General features: G+C 34.9%; 2 protein-coding genes across 5 annotated transcripts; one reads left to right on the top strand and one right to left on the bottom strand.

Moving 5' to 3' along the window:
• The first annotated feature begins 12700 nt into the window (after window positions 1-12700).
• Window positions 12701-16617, top strand: LOC134256646 (cobalamin trafficking protein CblD-like). Of its 4 annotated transcripts, none has more exons than XM_062739332.1 (8): window positions 12701-12755; window positions 13529-13652; window positions 13860-14065; window positions 14245-14301; window positions 15010-15043; window positions 15228-15364; window positions 15825-15911; window positions 16103-16617. In XM_062739332.1, the coding sequence occupies exons 1-8, from the start codon at window positions 12744-12746 to the stop codon at window positions 16367-16369; spliced, it is 924 nt and encodes a 307-aa protein (XP_062595316.1). In that variant the 5' UTR covers window positions 12701-12743; the 3' UTR covers window positions 16370-16617. The 4 variants fall into 4 exon arrangements, with proteins under 4 accessions (XP_062595316.1, XP_062595314.1, XP_062595315.1 ...); XM_062739330.1 differs by lacking the exon at window positions 15010-15043 and adding an exon at window positions 14943-14976; XM_062739331.1 differs by lacking the exon at window positions 15010-15043 and adding an exon at window positions 14336-14369.
• Window positions 16618-17533: 916 nt separating this feature from the next.
• Window positions 17534-22341, bottom strand: LOC134256647 (mitochondrial protein C2orf69 homolog). The gene is made up of 2 exons (XM_062739333.1): window positions 22151-22341; window positions 17534-18697 (listed from the first exon to the last, which is right to left on the bottom strand). Exons 1-2 carry the CDS (start codon window positions 22310-22312, stop codon window positions 17993-17995), a joined length of 867 nt encoding a protein of 288 aa, XP_062595317.1. The 5' UTR covers window positions 22313-22341; the 3' UTR covers window positions 17534-17992.

Genomic DNA, 22341 nt, shown 5'->3' with positions numbered 1-22341 from the left:
TTTTCAATACTGAGCTGATTTGTGTTTTTACCTAATCCATATGCTCAGATGAGCGATGTGGCCCATGGGCCTCTTGTTTAGTTTTTATTTTTATTTATTTTTTTTTAAATAAAATTCATTATCGTTTCAGTGAATTCAAATGTTTAGATAAAAAAAAAACAGAATTGTGATAATTAAATTATTTTTAATTTTCGTTATTAGTATTACTGTATACAATGTACACTGTACATTATATCAGTATTATTACGTATGGACATCTGAGATAATTTAATCAAAATACAGTGTTACATGTATTAATTACTAATTAGATATATAAAGAAGCTTCATTATACCTCATTTTCAAATGAAATTGAAGATGTACATTTGTGGAAAAATAATCAAATTAATTAATTTACTCTTAGGTTAATAATAATGTATTAGAAATGATATAGAATCATGGAAGAAAATGAAATCAAACTTACTTTTTAGAGCGCTATGGTCTTGATTCTGAACTTTTTACAATGTTCCCAGGCAATGATAAAGTTCAGTTTTTCTGACTCTTAAGATAATTATTTAGAAATACAGGTGTTATCGTGGATGTTTGACCATTTGTTTTCCTCCTCAGTTTTCCTGATGACTGCTATCTTTACGGGATGTGTATAGAGTATGCATAGGATGGCAGTTTACGGCGTAAAGGAAAACATGCACAAACAGACAGACAAACAGGCTGATAAACAGCGATATGCTAAATCAATAGCCCTATCTATAAGTACATTTTGACTTTAATGCATGAGAAAAATCGGATGCATAAATTATATTCTCCAAATTTTGAAATGCGAATAGAGACGTACAATTGAAAATTCAGATAAAATAGCTTAATTATTTTGCTTTTAAGTTTTATTAGATATTAAATTATATGATAATGACATTTAATAATCAGTTCACTGGTTCCTCTTCATCGATAACAAGTGAATCTATCTAAGACAAGAAGACGGGATAGGTGGGGTACTACATATAATATTTACGATTTGCTTTAAACAAGTAATTGAATCTTCGATCTGTCGCAGTAGGTGCTGGCAAGAAAAAGATCCCTCCCTGCTCAATGGCCCCAAGTACCGAGTATAGGACAAAATCTGCAGCTCTCCATCGGCAAGCGGTGGCGTCTCCATATGAGTGAAAAACTCTCGAGAGGGACGTTAAACAGTATATATAATCAATCAATAAATCCAATTCTTTGATCAACAAACACATTTTAGAAATAAATATCATAGGTTATCCATGCTTTCGAAGAAATTGCATGTAATTTTAAAACATATATTGGAAGTTCTGTTGTCATCGTCAGATACCCACGGGTGAACTCGTCTTACTACAAGTAAAAGACGATATCACCCGTGGGTATCCGACGATGGTTCCTTGGTTTCTTTCATTTAAATAATTACTTGGCCGGATCATTTTACATAGCATAGTACGTGTATAAATCATTGCAAAATACCACGAATCACTTTTAATTTCATATCATGTTAATAAACATGGGTATCTATGTTTAGATTTATTTTTAAGAACCTAAATTTCTTTAAATATATAATTTTTTACATACCTTTATTGGGTAAAAATTTCGAGACTTTTTATAGGACCTTTCTGAGAACTTCAAAGAACATTGAAGCACATTGAGATGTATTAAATAAAAATTGTTGTATGAAAAGATTTAATTTTCAAGCTTTATTTTGAAACTTTTTAAGGGGGTCGACATATGGTAAACTCAAGCTCTCAAAGAAAGACGTAATAAAAATGTTATAAAAAATAATTTTAAAAAATACGCTCTTGAAATTTAAAACAGAAATTTAAGAATATCTCCATTATTTTTATTATGGTTTCATATAAATCCTTTGCGTCCGTGATATTTTGTAGTACTCTTTAAAAACAGGAAAATTCGTTAATTTTTGGTATTTTGAGATGCCCCCTCTGGTATTATGATGTGGAATATAGTATTAGTCATCAAATATTATAATTTGAACTAAAAGTCTATTGTAGTATTTGTATAATTTGCTTTAAAGTGCTAAAAATTGGCATTTTCCTACACAAAGCAGTACATCATACAGTCTTAATGCACTTTCTGGCAATTAGTAAAATCGCTCAACCAAACCTCGATTTCACCACGAAGTTTTATTTACATTTTAAAGGTTTGTTCAGATAAGTCAGTTTGATATTAACATTATAAGCCTCGAGTTTCTGATTATTTTATTATAAGGATTTAACAGCCAAGAGACATACCTATTGTTTGAGATCCCTTATTATTGCTTTTGTTTATAAACCCGAATTTCCTCGCAATTAGTCTTTCTACGCATTTTCACGATTTTCTCCAATGCAAATTAAAATAGGCAAATAATGGAGAAGTCAATACTTTTGAAATATCAATTTTTATGTAAATCTTCCTTGAATTGTATGTCTAAGTAGTCTTTAGTTTATTAATTATGTCAACATGGTCATTTGGGTGGTCCAGACACTCAATATCGGGTGCTAGTCACTGCGCCCCAAAACCTGAACGCCCCATGCATGAACGCCCCAAAATTTTTTACCTTCGCCCAAGTACAAATATGAGCGCCCAAAATCTTAATCACGAGCGCCCCAAACGTATTTCACCAGCGCCCCAAATTAGCATTTCGGGCGCCCCAAGGCTTAAATTAACTAGTAAAGAACCAATCTGTTGTCTTTGATGCGTGTTTTATTACAATTTATTAGATTTAAAAAATATATTATTATTCACGAGCGTCCCGAATGATATTTATCAGTTGTTTATCACGAGTGCTTCAAGTTTTGCGATAAAAACGCCCCAAGAATTGTAAACTAGCTTATATGAAGATAAATGTAAACGTACTAAACAAATGGAATTCATATTTATACGTGCATTCACGAACCGTAATTTATTTTGATTTTTTAATTTTTTTGATTTATTCAGTGCTAATAAGGATCTTACAGAGAGGAAATACACTGTACGAATAGAATAAACTTAAACACCGATGTGTATTTCTGCAGTAACTATGTAATAATAACCAGAAAAGTTTTTAGACTAGCTGTCATATTCATTGTAGAAACATGTGGTCTTATACCTTATATCTCCTGTAAATCGGTAAATTAAACTATTCGAGATACCAAGTACCTACTTTTTTTAAAATCATCTACGTAGGTTGCAATTTTTTTTTATAAGAGTTACGAAATTTATTTAGAATCTGTCAGTAATAAATATACAACAAAAATTATAAGAATACAAAAAATTATACATCATTTAACATACCCAAAGTCATCTATCTATTAATATTTTTTTTTTTAACTAATTTTAATGATGTAGATTAGGTTCAAAATCGCATTTTATCCTTAGTATAGTGCACGTGCCGTGCACTTTCGTTGCTTCTTGTGTACCTGATTATGTAATGCTACATAATATTACACACCTGTCATATATGTTTATTCCCCGAATGGCTACTGGAATAAAACAACAAGTAATTATCACACTCAATTAAGGGGCCTTCTAAGGGGTACAGGTAGACTTACCGGTATGAATAATCTACCATAATTGAAACAAAATAAAATGGAAATTCATCTCATTTTATTTTGATTTGAGCACTATATAAATATTTTGTATGCATATTTTTTAAATAAATAATTTTACAAGCACAAATCATATTAAAAACTATAAATTATCTTGAAGTCCTATTGATTAGCAGCACTGATTTTCACATTATATATGAGATAACACTGTTTCACTTTCATATAACACATATTTACAATTTATTTAGTCCATCTCCGTATATTTCTTTGCAACTAAAGGATTGCTATGAAAGGTGAAGATCCCCATACCGAAAAAAGTTATAACTTAGTTATAACTTTTGTAACTAAAAAAAGTTACAAAAAAGTTATAACTAAGTTATCGGAGTTTGGAATGGCATGTTTTAAGTGAGGTATAATTTAGTTATAACTTAGTTACAAAAAAGTTATAACTTTTTCATAACTTTTCACCTTTTATTGAACATAAATACAGCAAGTACATAAAAGTTATAAAAAAGTTATAACTACAAAAAGTTATACTTATTAAAAGTTACACAAAAAGTTATAAAATAGTTACAAAGTTATACTTTAGTTATACCCAAATAAACAGTGGAAAAGTTACAAAAAAGTTATACCCAAAAAAAGTTATGAAAAAGTTACAAAAAAGTTATACCCGGAAAAAGTTATACCCAGGAAAAGTTATAACTAAAAAAAGTTATACCTATTATAAAGTTATGAAAAAGTTACAAAAAAGTTATACCCCAAGAAAGTTATGAAAAAGTTATAGAAAAGTTATACCTAAAAAAAAGTTATAACTGCAAAAAGTTATAACTATAAAAAGTTATACCTATTAATAAAAAATTTCGTAAAAGTTCCAGTGAAATTATACACTGTATGTTAACCTGTTGTGGATTTACTCAGTTATAAGCTTTTAAAAAGCTACTCATTAAAATTTAAAAAAAAAAAAAGATTTTTGAAATTTATACAAAAAAGATTATTTAAAACATATTAAAGGCAATAACAATTTTACCTAACAAACACGATAAAGATAGCTTGGTTTATTGTCAAATACAACTAAATGAATGCACATGCAATGGTTTTAAAAATTCAAGTGTACCTTATTTTACATCATGTCATCTACAACAGATTGAAATTTCTCTGGTTGTTTTAAAGAATAATTTTTAGCATATAGCAATTAGGGCCTTTGTAAAATTACCTAGCAAACTGCATTCTACTCTTGCTAATTGTATAAACAGACATCACTAATTTTTAAATATTAACACCCTATTTATTTTTGATCTAGCTGTATTTCAAAAAAAAAAGAAAGGTTCTATAAACAGTGATTTCAGTCACAGTTTCTAGCTGCATACCACCCTCCTTGCACAGGTATCCTTGCAGGTGTACAGTTGTTTATCTTTATTATTTGAAGATAGGCTGCACTGAAAGTTGGCTGAGTTAGATGACAGACTTAGCCATCGTTTGACAGGCCGCACTGGTAGTAGACCAAGTTAGTTGAAGGACTTGGCCATCGTTTGACAGGCCGCACTGGTAGTAGACCAAGTTAGTTGAAGAACTTGGCCATCGTTTGACTGGCCGCACTGGTAGTAGACCAAGTTAGTTGAAGGACTTGGCCATCGTTTGACAGGCCGCACTGGTAGTAGACCAAGTTAGCTGACAGACTTAGCCATCGTTTGACAGGCCACACTGATAGTAGGCCAAGTTAGTTGAAGGACTTGGCCATCGTTTGACAGGCCGCACTGGTAGTAGACCAAGTTAGCTGACAGACTTAGCCATCGTTTGACAGGCCACACTGGTAGTAGGCCAAGTTAGTTGAAGGACTTGGCCATCGTTTGACAGGCCGCACTGGTAGTTGGTCAAGATAGTTGACGGACTTGGCCATCCCTTGACAGGTCGCATCTGTAGTTGGTCAAGTTAGTTGACGGACTTAACCGTCCCTTGACAAGCTGCACTGGTAAAAGGCAAAGTTAGTCAACGGTCTTAACCGTCCCTATATTGACAGGCCGTACTGGTAGTAAGCCGAGCTAGTTGACGAACTTGGCCATCTCTTGACATGCGGCACTGGTAGTAGGTTAAGTTAGTTGACGGACTTGACCATCCCTTGAAAAGCCGCTCTGGTAGTAAGCCAATCTAGTTGATGGACTCGGTCATCCCTTGACAGGCCGCACTGGGTCAGCCGAGCTGGCCGTGGGACTTGGCTGGTGGTATGCGTCCCTCATTTTAGCTGGTCAGACGTCTTGGCTGGTGGGCAGTGTGACTGGTAGTCGGCTAAGTTTTCGTTGAAATATTCTTGCAATTTTAACCTTTTCTTCAATTCTGCAAAAAATTGTAAAGGTTCAAAATTTAGATTATAGATATTTAGATAGTATTTTTCCAGCACTCATTTGCATATCAAATTGAAAACACTCTTCCATATCAATTAATTCAAATTCATTAATTCATCCAAAACATGGAAAATACAAGACTAATTTAAGATCTATACTTACAGGAATCAGTTTTAGATTGAAAGATTTATTGAATTTTGAAATGAAAAAAAAATTTACTTTACCTTAAACAAGTAATATTGTGAAGAATTTCATGTACTCCAGGTCAGGACAGATTCAGCTCATGGAAACATCATGTACCAATATTCTGCTTTATAAAAAAAAAAAGAAAATTAATGTTAAATTACTCATTTCATTGCATTTATTAACATTGCAGCTAGATCATGTTATGATCATGCTGATGCGTATAAGGCTTCACAATATTTTAACAGTTCAGGGAATCTTTCAATGAAATAATTCATTATTAATTTATTTTAAATGCAAATAAACCTAATTGTGTAATTTCAACCTTAAATTAAAAATATAAATACCAGTTGGTTTTAAAATTTTGAATTTATCTTAGTATCAACAAAACGGACATCGGAGGCCGGCGGCCGCCATATTTGCCGCCATTTTGAATTTAATATATGTTTATTTGTGAAAATAACTATTATAACTGGGTTATTTAATTATGCAAACAATAAAATCTACATGTACTAGTCATCTGCTTAAATCTTAATATAACTGGCAGTCTTTATTCACAACATCGTAAAATCTGTTCAACATGAACATGCACATACTCTATGCTGTTGTTTATCTTTTTAGCCACTGATTTAGCGACTGATTTTCTTCAGATTTCAAACAACCTGTGTAGAATTGTATCATTCAGAGATTGTGTAATACCCAAGCTGAAATATTTACGATGTGTTGGCCACAAAGGTCACCTAGTACAAACACCTGTCTCACAGAAAACAATAGGGAAATTTACACAGTTTTGCACACGAAGACTTCATGAGATTACATTTCATACTGTTTATATCTCTTGCAGTACATTTATATTTCCCCAGAATTATGAAATATATTCATTCCCAACTTCAGATGTAAGTGCATTATTATAATTTACAAGACAAATATTATGTCTCATCAGGGTCTCAATAAATACGTATTTTCTGAGAGAGAGAGAAGGAGAGAGAAAGAAATTAATTATTCTCAACTTTAGTTGAAACTTGCTTGACAAATATCAATTTAAATAGACAATAATATTTATTACACACACATGACATGTACTGTGTACACACCCTCAAACACCACAGAGAGAGAGAGAGAGAGAGAGAGAGAGAGAGAGAGAGAGTTTCTCATTTATAGATGTAATTAACAAGATTTTATTTCACTGTTGAACTTGACATGGCTGTGGACAGCATATTTACCGGTATTATGAATGAGAAGTCGATCACTGGTAGTAAACAATATTATTGTTCGGGAATTGACAAAGTTTTCTGCTGCAGTGTTTGAAGAAAAAAAACATTTTGAAAACGATCAAAATTCATTCAAATTAACACTTAGTTTATATGTTATTTTTGAAAAAAAAAAAAAAGTTGGTGTCAAGTAGTATCCATTAAATAACCCCCAAAACTTGTAAATTTATACTGGTAATGCTTGAAAATGGCTAAGTTCAGAAAAGTTATGTTTTAGTTATACATGAAAATGACAAAGTCCAGAAAAGTTATGTTTTAGTTATACATGAAAATGGCTAAGTCCAAAAAGTTACATTTTAGTTATACATGAAAATGACAAAGTCCAGAAAAGTTATGTTTTAGTTACACATGAAAATGGCTAAGTCCAAAAAGTTACATTTTAGTTATACATGAAAATGACAAAGTCCAAAAAAGTTACATTTTAGTTATAACTTTTTTGTACCTCACAGGCTAGGTATAACTAAGTTATACTTTAGTTATAACTTAGTTATAACTTTTTTCGGTATGGGGAAGTTCATAAAATTCATCTGGATTTTATGATTATTTAATAGAATATGTTTTGATAATTCAAAATGATAGATAAATAAAATAAATTAAACAAAACTTTATAGAAACACTTTATTTATCATACATATATATCTACCGGTATATTATTTAAAAAAAAACCACTTGTGTTAATTTATCTAAAAGAGTTTGAAAATGTAGCACAAAAAGGGATAATAATTTTTAAGTTCTCAATCAATAATATTAATAATTTGGGGAAAAAATTAAATTAAAGGTACAATAAAAATATCACTTTTCTTAAATCTTAATTTTATCTACTTATATTTATATATATTTTTATTCAGTATATTTCGGAAAATAGAAAACCCTCTGAATTAAAATATAATTGAATGAATATATCTGATTTACAAAATATTGCTTATCCAGGTAAACACAGGTAAGTCTACCTGTACCCCTTAGAGGGCCCCTTAATTGAGTGTGATAATTACTTGTTGTTTTATTCCAGTAGCCATTCGGGGAACACACCCACTAGATCATTGGGATTTGTAGTCTGTGTATACACAGTAATCATAATTTCAGATACCCAGTTCAACAAACATACACTGTAATTCTGGTCCTTCGACGACTTATACCACCTTTCCATGTGAATTATATAACAAACATGCACAGACGGACCATGCGTGTAAATTAAAATGAATACATCTAGAAATTAATTACAAAAATAAATTACACATAAACGCATTTTAGGCACTTATCTGCATTTCCGCAAAGGAAAAAAATACTGTATTTCAAAGACTTCATGACGCAGATTTGGTCAAGCAACTATCACAATTTGTAAGACTTTATTTAAAATGTTTTATTTCCCCCCCCAATATTATCATGCTTTATCGCCAAATTAATTCAAATCACTTCATATAGCCGGTATTTGATAAAATATGGGGGGGGGGGGGGGTTCTCCTTTTATTTGGGATTACGGTCGTGCTCTGACTGTAATACAAATGACTGTACTATTACCTTTAATTACACGAATAAAACTTGATAATTTAAAAGAATATTTCACCAGATTTCTTTGAAGAAGGAAAAGTAAACAAATTGATATTTAGACGAGCACCTGCATGTGTATCTGTGACCAAATTATTTGGGGCGCTCGAAATGCTAATTTGGGGCGTTCGTGAAATACGTTTGGGGCGCTCGTTATTAATATTTGGGGCGCTCATATTTGTACTTGGGCGCCGGTAAAAATTTTTGGGGCGCTCATGCATGGTGCATTCAGGTTTTAGGGCGATACGACAGTAACCCCTCAATATCAGGTCTGGTACAAACACTAGATTTAGCTACGTAGCTTGATTTACCTACATAGCTTTATTTACCTACCTGAGGTAGCTTTATTTAGCTACCAAATTGATCTATTTCTATTAAAAAGCATTTTTCTCAGGGTGTGCAGACAATATCATTTTGATGCAGTGATCATTTTCAACTTTGAACTCATCTGAAAACAACTCATGAAAAAATCCCTCTTGAAAAAATATCTTTTTCTGCGCAATTGCAATCAAAGTTCTGAAAGTTTTGGGGCTATGTATAACAGTTAGAACATTTACTCCTTGAATGAAATGACAAAGAAGTCCAGTTCCGGTTAACACGATAATAGGTCGGTAATTATCTAGCACAATGTGAAGTAATCATACTCAGTCATGCCTCACCGCACCTCACAATATGGTCAGATAACCAAACAATGGAATTACATGTTTTGCTCTAAATTGTCCAAACGCAGCAATGTATAAACTATCTCTGCTTTGAATTGTTTTTTAAAGCCTCCCAATTAAAAATATCAATAGTCATTTAATTGCGACTTTTTGTCTCTTTTTAATAAATGGAAAACTTTTGAAAACTTACCTTGAAATAGCTAAATAAAGCTACCTGAGGTAGGTAAATAAAGCTACGTAGGTAATTCTACCTACGTAGCTAAATCTAGTGATTGTACTGGACCTGAATATATCTTGAACATGTTGAATGTATCATGAGTGCATTGATATTAGTATATTGAGGCCTATTCAGCAGAGCGAATGTTCACAAGCGCTCTTGAACATTTCTATTGGATGTATTAGGAATTTTGGCGAGCCCTCGCGAATGTTCGCTCTGCTGAACAGGCCTCAGGTCCAGTACAATCACTAGATTTATAGCTACATAGGTAGAATTACCTACCTAGCTTTATTTACCTACCTAAGGTAGCTTTATTTAGCTATTTTAATGCAACTTTTCAAAATTTCTCTTTTTTATTAAACAGAGACAAAAAATCGCAATTAATTGACTATTAATATTTATACTAGGGAGGTTTTAAAAAAACAATCCAAAGCAGAGATAGTTTATACATTGCTGCATTTGGACAATTTAGAGCAAAACATGTAATGCCATTGTTTGGTTAACTGTCCTCTCTCTTGCATGGGGTGAGGCATGGCGGAGTATGATTACTTCACATTGTGCTGAATAATGTATTATCATGTTAACCGGAACTGGACTTCTTTGTCATTTCATTCAAGAAGTAACTGTTCTATTAACTGTCATACATAGCCCCAAAACTTTCAGAACTTTGATTGCAGTTGCGCAGAAAAAGACATTTCTTCAAGAGTGATTTTTTAGCTCACCTGAGCAGAAGGCTCAAGTGAGCTTTTCTGATCAAAATTTGTCCGTCGTCTGTCGTTGTCATTGTCGTTGTTGTTGTCGTCGTTGTAAACTTTTCACATTTTCATCTTCTCCTCAAGAACCACTGGGCCAATTTCAACCAAACTTGGCACAGAGTATCCTTGGGTGAAGGGGATTCAAGTTTGTTCAAATGAAGGGTCGCACCCTTTTCCAAGGGGAGATAATCATGAATTTGTTAAAAATTAATGGCATTTTTAAAAAATCTTCTTCTCCAGAACCGCTGGGCCAGGAAAGATGAAACTCATGTGGAATCATCCTCAGGTAGTGTAGATTCAAGTTTGTTCATATCATGACCCCTGGGGCAAGGGTGGGGCCAAAATGGCCGACCCAAGTTTTACATAGGAATATATAGGAAAAATCTTTAAAAATCTTCTTCTCAAGAACCACTGGGCCAGGAAAGATGAAACTCATGTGGAATCATCCTCAGGTAGTGTAGATTCAAGTTTGTTCATATCATGACCCCCGGGGCAAGGGTGGGGCCAAAATGGCCAACCAAGTTTTACATAGGAATATATAGGAAAAATCTTTAAAAATCTTCTTCTCGAGAACCACTGGGCCAGGAAAGATGAAACTCATGTGGAATCATCCTCAGGTAGTGTAGATTCAAGTTTGTTCATATCATGACCCCCGGGGCAAGGGTGGGGCCAAAATGGCCGACCCAAGATTTACATAGGAATATATAGGAAAAATCTTTAAAAATCTTCTTCTAGAGAACCACTGGGCCAGGAAAGATGAAACTCATGTGGAATCATCCTCAGGTAGTGTAGATTCAAGTTTGTTCAAATCATGACCCCCGGGGCAAGGGTGGGGCCAAAATGGCCGACCCAAGTTTTACATAGGAATATATTAGAAAAATCTTTAAAAATCTTCTTCTCCAGAACCACTAGGCCAGGAAAGATGAAACTCATGTGGAATCATCCTCAGGTAGTGTAGATTCAAGTTTGTTCAAATCATGACCCCCGGGGCAAGGGTGGGGCCAAAATGGCCGACCCTTGTTTTACATAGGAATATATTAGAAAAATCTTTAAAAATCTTCTTCTCGAGAACCACTGGGCCAGGAAATGAAACTCATGTGGAATCATCCTCAGGTAGTGTAGATTCAAGTTTGTTCAAATCATGACCCCCGGGGCTAGGGTGGGGCCAAAATGGCCGACCCTTGTTTTACATAGGAATATATAGGAAAAAGCTTTAAAAATCTTCTTCTCGAGAACCACTGGGCCAGGAAAGATGAAACTCATGTGGAATCATCCTCAGGTAGTGTAGATTCAAGTTTGTTCAAATCATGACCCCCGGGGCTAGGGTGGGGCCAAAATGGCCGACCCAAGTTTTACATAGGGATATATAGGGAAACTTTTTAGAATCTTCTTTTCAAGTACTTCAAAGCTATGATTAGTGATATTTATATGGAATCATCCTCAGGTAGTGTAGATTCTAATTTGTTCAAATGATGAACGCCTGGAGGGGGGGGATAAATTCAAGCCCGATGTGCTCAGGTGAGCGCTGTGGCCCCTGGGCCTCTTGTTCATGAATTGTTTTCAGATGAGTTCAAAGTTGAAAATGATGACTGCATTAAAATGAGATTTTCTGCACACCCAGAGAAAAATGCTTTTTTATAGAAATAAATTGATTTGGTAGCTAAAAGCTACCTCAGGTAGGTAAATAAGCTAAGTAGGTAAATCAAGCTACGTAGCTAAATCTAGTGATTGTACCAGACCTGTTGACATAATTGATTCATCACATCACCAAAGTCAATAAAGAGATCAGATGAAGAAATTTCCTCTATATTTCCTTGCTAATTTTTTGATATCTAAACCTTGACAAATGCTGTCAATATTAAGAATTTTATTTTAAATTATAATTTAATTTATAAAAAAAATACCTGTAGTAATCAATATGATACTTTCTATATAAAATATACATTGTTATCTAATGTTTGAAATAATGCTGTCCTATATTCATATCACTGCTGTATCAATTTTCAGTTTGGAACTGGTCAAACAACTAAACTAACCTGGAAACAGTTAAATTTACAAATTAAATCATTTAAATAACATATATTTTGCTGATCACTTATATACCAATTTTGTACCATACAGTATACAATTATGTTAATTTCAAAGATATAAGTCTTTGAGTAACCTTAAATTTCTTTTCTATAATTTGAAAAATTCATTTCAGGTGGATCAGAGGCAGTAACAGAAAAGGGATCTTCCTAGCCATAATGGCGACCAGGGTATTTATATAGAATTCTGAAAATTTGTAGAATAATCAATTCTGAAAATTTGTCATACTGATAGAATTGGTGAGAGCATGTATTATGATTAAGATTAATAAGTTAATCAACAGGGTGGTAGATAACTTTACAACTGTAGGGGCTATGTCATTGTATATGGACCCTATGTACTTTACAAGTTCAATACATAATGATTGTATATTACCCACCCGGATTGACTGTTTGGGGAACCCATAGTCCTACATTTATTTCCAATTACATGTGATATGAAAAAAACTGATCATTTGATTTTGTATCACATTTTATAAAGTGTAAACTGCCCCAACCCAGGTTATACAGTATAACTTGGGTAGCTATAAGTTTCTTTCCTTAATATACAATTCTCAAAAGAGCCTGAAATTAATTTCCCGTATATTTACAGTTGTTCACCTCACCTGGTAGAGTGACGGCCAACCTTCTGTATTTACAGTTAATCTCCCGTATATTTTCAGTTGTTCACCTCGCCTGGTAGAGTGACGGCCTACCTTCTGTATTTACAGTTAATTTCCCCGTATATTTTCAGTTGTTCACTTCGCCTGGTAGAGTGACGACGTACCTTCTGTATTCACAGTTAATTTCCTGTATATTTACAGTTGTTCACCTCGCCTGGTAGAGTGACGGCCTACCTTCTGTATTTACAGTTAATTTCCCCGTATATTTTCAGTTGTTCACTTCGCCTGGTGGAGTGACGGCGTACCTTCTGTATTCACAGTTAATTTCCCATATATTTACAGTTGTTCACCTCGCCTGGTAGAGTGACGGCCTACCTTCCTAACTTCAGGGCTGCTGTTCAACATTTCCGAAACTTTTCTTCATACGACAAACTACCAAACATCGAAATTGAAGACATTGACCCAGGTAATTATCATCTAAAATTGAAAGTTATAAAGTAATGTTTTAATAATGTAAGTCAAGTTCTTAATCCAGTGCTGTCACTTAAATTTCCATTATGTGGGGAAAGTTTATGATCTCAAATGAAATGTTATATCTATTGTAATTAATTTTCATTTTTATAGTTTTCAAAACATTTTTGAATTTTACACTCTTAAGTTTTTTTTTATATAGAAAAACATACAAAGAACTTAGGAGTGTTTGGACCTGGGGACAAACGATTCCCCCTGCCGGGGAAGATTGGGGTAAATGTTAGTAAGCCCAAAGTCCGCCCCACCCCCCTCAGTCCCAGCAGCTGCCCACAGGAACTCTTAAAAAATCACCTCCCCGAAGAGAGGCATTCAGAAGTGATGGAACAGATAATCAGTCAAATGGAGGAGGTATGTACACTTTTGTGAGGATTTTCACACTCATCAGATAGATTTTCTCACATCATAAACCCTTCACACCATGCACACGTATCTGTGATTGATTGTTGCAGTATCTCAAACTTGGACATGTTGCAATTACACTCAAATCAAATTGACAATAGAAGAAGAAATTTCTTCTTTTGTTGTAGTATGATGAAGAATTTTTAAGTGAAGCAGATAACAGTCCTATGGAGATGCTGGAATGTGTTGCTCAACCGTGTCCACAAATTCTTAGACGAGGTAAGTCAACCATGTCCACAGATCCTTAGATGGGGTAAGTCAACCATGACCACAGATCCCAGACAAGGTAAGTCAACCATGACCACAGATCCTCCAACAGGGTAAGTCAACCATGACCACAGATCCTCAAACAGGGTAAGCCAACCATGACCACAGATCCTCAAAAAGTGTAAGTCAACCGTGTCCACAAATCTTCAGATGAGGTAAATCAACCATGTTCACAAATCCCAGACAAGGTAAGTCAACCATGTCCACAGATCCTCAGACAGGGTAAGTCAACCATGTCCACAGATCCTCAAACAGGGTAAGTCAACCATGTCCACAAATCCTCAGACAAGATAAGTCAACCATGACCACAGATCCTCAGACAAGGTAAGTCAACCATGACCACAGATCCCAGACAAGGTAAGTCAACCATGTCCACAGATCTTCAAACAGGGTAAGTCAACCATGTCTACAGATCCTCAAACAGGGTAAGTCAACCATGTCCACAGATCCTCAGACAAGATAAGTCAACCATGACCACAGATCCCAGACAAGGTAAGTCAACCATGTCCACAGATCCTCAGACAGGGTAAGTCAACCATGACCACAGATCCCAGACAAGGTAAGTCAACCATGTCCACAGATCCTCAGACAGGGTAAGTCAACCATGACCACAGATCCCAGACAAGGTAAGTCAACCATGTCCACAGATCCTCAAACAGGGTAAGTCAACCATGTCTACAGATCCTTCAGATGGGGTAAGTAAACTATATCTACAGATCCTCAGACTGGGTAAAGTAAAGAATGTGTCTGATGTCAAATCCGATTTATCTGATATCTTTACATGTATCATTTGTGTTACTGTTGGACTGTTTTACTTACTATTGGATTCCTTCGATTGACACAGATATCCAGGAATTATTCCCAAGCCGGAACCTCTCCAGAGACACCCTTACCGTGATAACAATAAGCCACAGGACGTCACATGACATGAGTGGGTGGAGCGAGGGGGTGGAGGAGGAGAGGGAATTGTTGTTAGCCGCTGTAAGTCACAGACAGACAGACCCTCGTAGTTAACCATTTCTGATCCACTCTATCTTTGTGAGGCTATAGCCCATTGTGTTATCAAAAGATTTTTTCTGGAGGTTTGATGGGAGTTTATTGATATTCATTGAGTGAATTTTGAAGGTAGTCAATTAAAGTGACTCAGCTTGATTTTTTTTGGGGGGGGGGGGTAGGCTTTGTTATTTAGGGAATGAATAACTTCTGATAAAAATTGTTATCTATAATAAGTGACTGACGAACACACACACGTACATAATTCTCTGTTCAGAATTATTGATAGATATCATATGTTATAGACATAAACATTTGCGTGCTTCATAATGTTTTGAACTTTTCAGGGATATCTTAAATCATTTAGAGACATGCATACTTAATCATTTAAATTCCATTTGCTTCTCTAACTATGAAATGAGTTCGGAATTTGTTTCCTTATTTTCAGTTCATTAAAGGAGCTAGTGACATTTGTGAGGCATTAACCAATTGTGGATTCTGGGCTGATTTTATTGATCCTTCCTGTGGGAAACCGGTAAGTTTGTCACACTCTTTGGAGCTGATTTTGAAGCCAGCTGTTTGGACTCTTGATCACATCCTTGTTTGTGTCTTTTGAATTTTCTTATAAGGCAGTCCTTCAGTTACTGCATGAATGTTCCTTACTATTCTCATGTATTTTATTGATGAAATGAAGTTTTTAACTCATTTCATGCTTTGCATTTGTAGTATCTTAGTGAACATACAAACTCCACATTCTTTGAAACCGATGAAAGATACAGAAAACTAGGCTTTGAGATAGAAGACCTTGGGTGCTGTAAAGTTATCTCTCATCATCTGTGGGGGACACATGCTTATGTGGGAAGTCTGTTTACCACCGCACCCACAGATCATCCACTTATTGCATGCATGATACAGATTAAAGACCAGTCAGTCAAATCGAAAAAGGGAGGTAATTCAGCCTGTAAGGAAGACAACCAATCACAGCACTGTTAAACAGTGGAGCAGGAGAAATAGTGACCTTTGAACTTATTATTGTTTTGTGTTGATTACTCCAGGGAAAAGGAATGTGAAGGCTAAGCCTTATTATTGCTTTCTGTTTAAACAAGTGCTTGCTTTTGCATTTTTCCCTCTAATAAAAAAAAATCACTCAGGCCTCTTTTTTTTGTCAGTATCCAGTACCGGAGTCCTTATTGAATAAGCAGAATAAATTTACATGTACTGTAATAAATGTTTTAAATTGTTCCTGGTGGGTTTTTATATCAAACAAATATATCTCTTTAAACTAGGCTACAGGATTGGAAATTAAAAAAATCTGAGCTGAAACGTTTTAAAGAATCCTTCGACTTTTCAAATGAATAAAAGCACTAATAGTATTTTTAAAATCTACTGTATTAGATTCTACATTTGAAATTTACAATATAATTATTATTCTCGGATTTATTGAGATGGGGACTTTGCCCTTTGATAAAAAAAATCTTAATCAGCCCTTTGTCTGAAACATAACTTGACACAACTGAGAAGGTGATTGAAGCTGGTTATGGCATAGAGTGAATATTGGCAAAAGAATTTAGGTACAGATTTATTGTAGAGTTGAGAAAATAAATTTACCCCTTCATCTGTTTACACAGTACCTGGAGGAGTAGTCTGATTATGGTTATGACATCACACTGGTTTCCGTATACAGTGACTTATTGTAGATTTACATATACATGATAAAATAATGCATAGCGAGCTGCAGAACTGTAGCTTGAAAAAAAATCGAACAGATAAAGTAGATATACAGATACAAGCGTTTTAAAAACCTTCGATTTTTGCCGCCGCTTATTTGTAGCTCTCTCGGGATGTTTATGCTTTCCCCAGCTAAATAAGGTATCACATACATGTAATAAACCTTAGATTTAACTATTACATTTCCTAAACTGACATTCCAAACTCATAATCTAAGGGACTTTTGGACCGTTGAGAAGTTGCTTTCCCTTGCATTTAGAAAGTAATCCGATAATTAATCATATACTTTAATCATATAATTGATATTTATTTACCCCTCAACGGTCCGAAACAGTCCTGTATATTATAGTTTTAGAATGTCGATTTAAAAGTTCCTAATTTCGATGTCCGTAACCACAAATGGCCTTTTGAAACCTTTGAAAGGTAAGACTTACAGTTCTGCAGCTAAACATGAAATAACTATTTGTAAAACGCGATGAAAAGAAACTCGTGATTTGTGGTTGGGATATGATTTTATTCACACTGGTGTTCTTTTATTCCAAAAGGGATAAAATCGTACAGCTCATTGGAGAAAAAAATATCTATAGAACCACAACCATGGAAGATCTTATATACATCATGTACACTGTACATTTTTTCTTTTTTAGATCTATATGATCATGCCTTTGACATTTTTTCGGTATTATTGCTCAGTGTTAAGGAAAACTGTTCTGTGATCAATTACATTTATATCAATCTTATATTAATTCAAAACAGATGTACATCATATTAAAAAGTAACAGTTCCTTTAAATTTACATTTAATTAACTTACAACTAAATTCTAATTTCATATCTCAATAATTATACATACAGAATGTGATAAATTTTCTTTTTAAGTATTGGTGACATTAAAACACTTTAAGTATCTTAAAATGATTCTCAATACTTCCAGGCTCATCAAAAAAATGTCTGCCTTCCGTAATATTCCCATTTAATTTTTTTATTTTCTCCACAAACTTTTTTTCCTCTTTGCCAATCCATTTCCTAAGAGAATCGCGCACTTGATAAGGCGTTACATGTGCATAGATTTGAAGACCTTTGTGTACCATTGCTGATAAAACTGCGTCATCTGTTAACCACGCGTCCCTTTCACCCACGTGACCACTATCCAACCAATAAACAGAGGTTAGTCTGTCTACAATGTCCTTCACCTTGATGTCCTCAATTTTTGCACAAGAAAACATTTCAAACATTATTTGATTCAACACCACACAACCTTTGCTGAATCCAACCAATGAAATTGGAGGAGAATTGCTAGGAAGGGAATGATCCTGCGTCATTTGACGCATTGCATTGTGATAAAGATGAACAAGATGAGTCAAACCTTCTATTCCACTTTTACTTTCTGGATGATTACCAATGTACGGAATTCCGTCTTCGGTGAAACTTAAGAAATTCTTATAAATGCTAAATGTATAAAAAATCATTTTGGATGGTTTGACAATGAAAATGACGCTATCGGGAAATCGACGTGCAAGAATCCGTGCTGTGTTCTCCAAATTGTATTCCAAGTACTCTTGATTTCTGCTGGACGCCATGTCTTCTGGATATGTCTAAAAGTATAAAATATTATCAACATGTATATTTATTAGGTCACCTGAGTAAACTCAGGTGACCTATTGCTATCTGTTTTCGTCCGTCGTCGTTCGTCGTACGTTGTACGTCGTACGTCGTTCGTAAACTTTTGAACATTTTCAGCTTCTTCTCTGCAACCACTGAACCAATTTCAACCAAATTTGGCACAAAGCATCTATGGGTGAAGAGGAACAAAAATTGTGAATTTCATCCCTGCCCCCCTGGGGCCTGAGGGGTGGGGCCAAAACCACTACAATTAATGCAATCTTTAAAAATCTTCTTCTTTACTCCTTGACATCAAGCAGTCAAACTGTTTGCATGATTGTAATCAGCATTGAGTCCTCTACCAAAATTGTGAAATTCATGGCCCTGGGGTCAGGGGTTTTAGTGCTAGGGCAGGGCTTTAAGTAGGTAGTGATAATGCATTATTTCATTGAAAATCTTCTTCTCTGCTCCTGGGTATTAAATAAACCAACTAAGTAGTTAGTTATGATGAGCAAGAGTGCTTCTACCAAAATTGTGAATTTTATGGCCCCAGGGTCAGGGGTTCTGGTGTTAGGGTGGGGCTCTATTGATTATATACAGTGAAAATACATGATTTCTTTGAAAATCTTCTTCTCTGCCCCTGGGTATCAAATAAACTAACTAAGTGCATAGTTATGATGAGCAAGAGTGCCTCTAACAAAATTGTGAATTTTATGGTCCCAGGGTCAGGGGTTCTGGTAGGGGTTTATAGATTATATAGTAAAAATACATGAATTCTTTGAAAATCTTCTTCTCTGCTCCTAGATATTTATAAATAAATTAACTAAGTGCATAGTTATGATGAGCATGAGTGCCTCTATCAAAATTGTGAATTTTATGGCCCTAAAGAGTTCTGGTGTTAGGGGGGGGGCTCTATTGATTGTATAGTGAAAATACACGATTTCTTTGAAAAAATCTTCTTCTATGCTCCTCGTTATTATATAAACTAACTAATTGAATTGTTATGATGAGCAAGAGTGCCTCTACCAAAATTGTGAATAATTTTATGGTCCCTGGGTCAAGGCTTCTGGTGTTGGGGGGGGGGGGGGGTTTATAGATTATATAGTAAAAATACATGAATTCTTTGAAAATCTTCTTCTCTGCTCCTAGATATTAAATAAACTAACAAAGTGCATAGTTAAGATGAGCAAGAGTGCCTCTACCAAAATTGTGAATTTTATGGTCCCAGGGTCAGGGGTTCTGGTGTTAGGGCGGGGCTCTATTGATTATATAGTAAAAATACATGAATTTTTTTAAATCTTCTTCTCTGCTCCTAGGTATTAAATAAACTAACTAAGTACATAGTTATGATGAGCAAGAGTGCCTCTACCAAAACTGTGAATTTTATGGTCCCAGGGTCAGGGGTTTGGGGGGGGGGGGGGGGGGGGCTCTATTGATTATATAGTGAATATACATTATATCTTTGAAATATTTTCTTCTCTGTCACTGGGTATGAAGCAGATGAACTACCTAAATAGTTATGGTGAGCAAGGGCCCTAATCTTGCAAAATTTTGAATTTCACGGCCCCAGGGTGTGGGGGGGGGGTGGGCCTCTACTTATATACTGAAAATGAATTAATTGTTTGAAATCTGCTCCCTTGTATTTATAAAACATTTATTTATTTTTTGATAAACAATTTTAACGGTGCCTTTTTAAAATTTGTGCAATGTGTGGACCTAGGGTCAGGGGTTTATTTCACAGTGTTAGGGGCATTACTGATTATTGCTGAATATTACAGATCAGTTGGAATGCATTTTTTCCCCCTACCTTGCGTATGGGTATCAGTACCCTTGCGAGGTGATTATGAATAATTCATGAATTTCCTTGAATTTTTCATGCATTTTATTCATGAAATGTTCATGAAACGTTCATGAAGATCCTATGAACTTATTATTGGGCATATTTAAATCAATAAACCAACCTAAGCAACTGCTAAGTGTATTTCTATGATGATCAATGGTGCCTCTTTCAAAATTGTGAATGCCATATAGCATCTGGCTTAAAACATGAATCAAATTCAATAACTGGAAAGTTGTTGCAGAATGCTCAGGTGACCTATAAGGCCCGTGGGCCTCTTGTTTTATAAAATTCCTACCACTATTTCTAGATTAAAGACTTACTTTCTGACCGCTGATGATAGAAATAAAAATCGTGGCCACAACTGTATTTAGAGTACACAAATGTATAATCATATTTGGTACATTACAAGATCTAAATCAGGTTTATAACTACACTTGTACATTTATTTTACCCTTTGTGTATATGTGTGTGGGGTGGGGGGGGGGGGTTAAAATGTTTACTGAATTACTTTAGTATTTGAAAGAATTGAACAAACATTTAAATTCAGAATTCAGTTGTAAAAAGTATCAAACAGACACATTTTCAAAATTATTTAGATACATAGCATACTTGTATTTTGCCTGCAAAACAAATTACTGTGAATATCAGTAACATTTTATAGTAAACATTTTTTATACATGCATTGATTTACCCAAAAAAAATTTTTAAGTTTGCATAATATTGCTCTTTTTTTGTTAACACAAAACAATGGAGCAAAGAGTATGATTTTAAATTGTTTGGATAAATATGATACTGTACTAGTTCTCATAAAAATAAATATTGTGTTGAAAGCTAGGTTTTAAGTAAGCAAGAGCTGAAATTTAAACAAAATTCCCCACGGTCACCCCTTGCACCACCTAACTCAACTGGCTCCACCCCTCACAACACCTGACTCGATCAACTGGCTTCACCTCTTACACCACCTGACTCAACTGGCTCCACCCCTTACACCACCTGACTCAACTGGCTCTATCCTATCACCTGACTCAACTGGCTCCACCCCTTACACCACCTGACTCAACTGGCTCTATCCTATCACCCGACTCAACTGGCTCCATCCCTTACACCACCTGACTCAACTGGCTCCACCCCCTACACCACCTTACTCAACTGGCTCCGCCAATTCACCTTTAATATATGAAACTCCATTTTGGAGACTTGACATACTCCGCATTTTACATCATGCCAGCATAGGAGTCGGCAATTTTATCAATAAATAGAAAATAAATGGTAAACAGGCATAAAAAATCCTACCAGTGAGCTTCGCGAGCGTAGCGAGCTACGCTCGCGAAGCTCATTGGTAGGATTTACGCCTGTTTACCATTTATTTTCTACTTATTGACAAAATTGCCGACTCCTGTGATGCCAGCCTATAAATTGTAACCCCGTACCGTTGACAAGGAGAAGACCACCCCTCCCAGAAACTTCCCCAGTTCCGCGCTAGTGCATCATTGAAACCAACGATCAGTTTTACATCTTGTTACGCCTTTTTATTCATTTTTTAAAATTTATTTTAAAGTAACATTTCTCTAGAAAATTCGAGCCTTAGCATACCCACTCAGCTTACCTGCACATCTCCTCCAAAAAATAAAACGTGTTGTTTCTCTTGACCTGTGATTTCTGAGGATGGACATACAATGACGTCATTCTGTTTCCACTCCAGTCCTGGAACATCAATCAGTCTACGTACCTCTTTTCGCCGACTCGAGTCTGCTTGATTGGTTGCCATTACAGACGGGAATATATTTTCGTGTAGTA

The sequence above is a fragment of the Saccostrea cucullata genome, unplaced genomic scaffold (genome assembly GCF_032062105.1).
Source record: "Saccostrea cucullata isolate Sc308-1 unplaced genomic scaffold, CSIRO_AGI_Scuc_v1 ctg1729, whole genome shotgun sequence".
NCBI lineage: Eukaryota > Metazoa > Mollusca > Bivalvia > Ostreida > Ostreidae > Saccostrea > Saccostrea cuccullata.
This window is presented reverse-complemented; position numbering and strand designations above follow the sequence as displayed.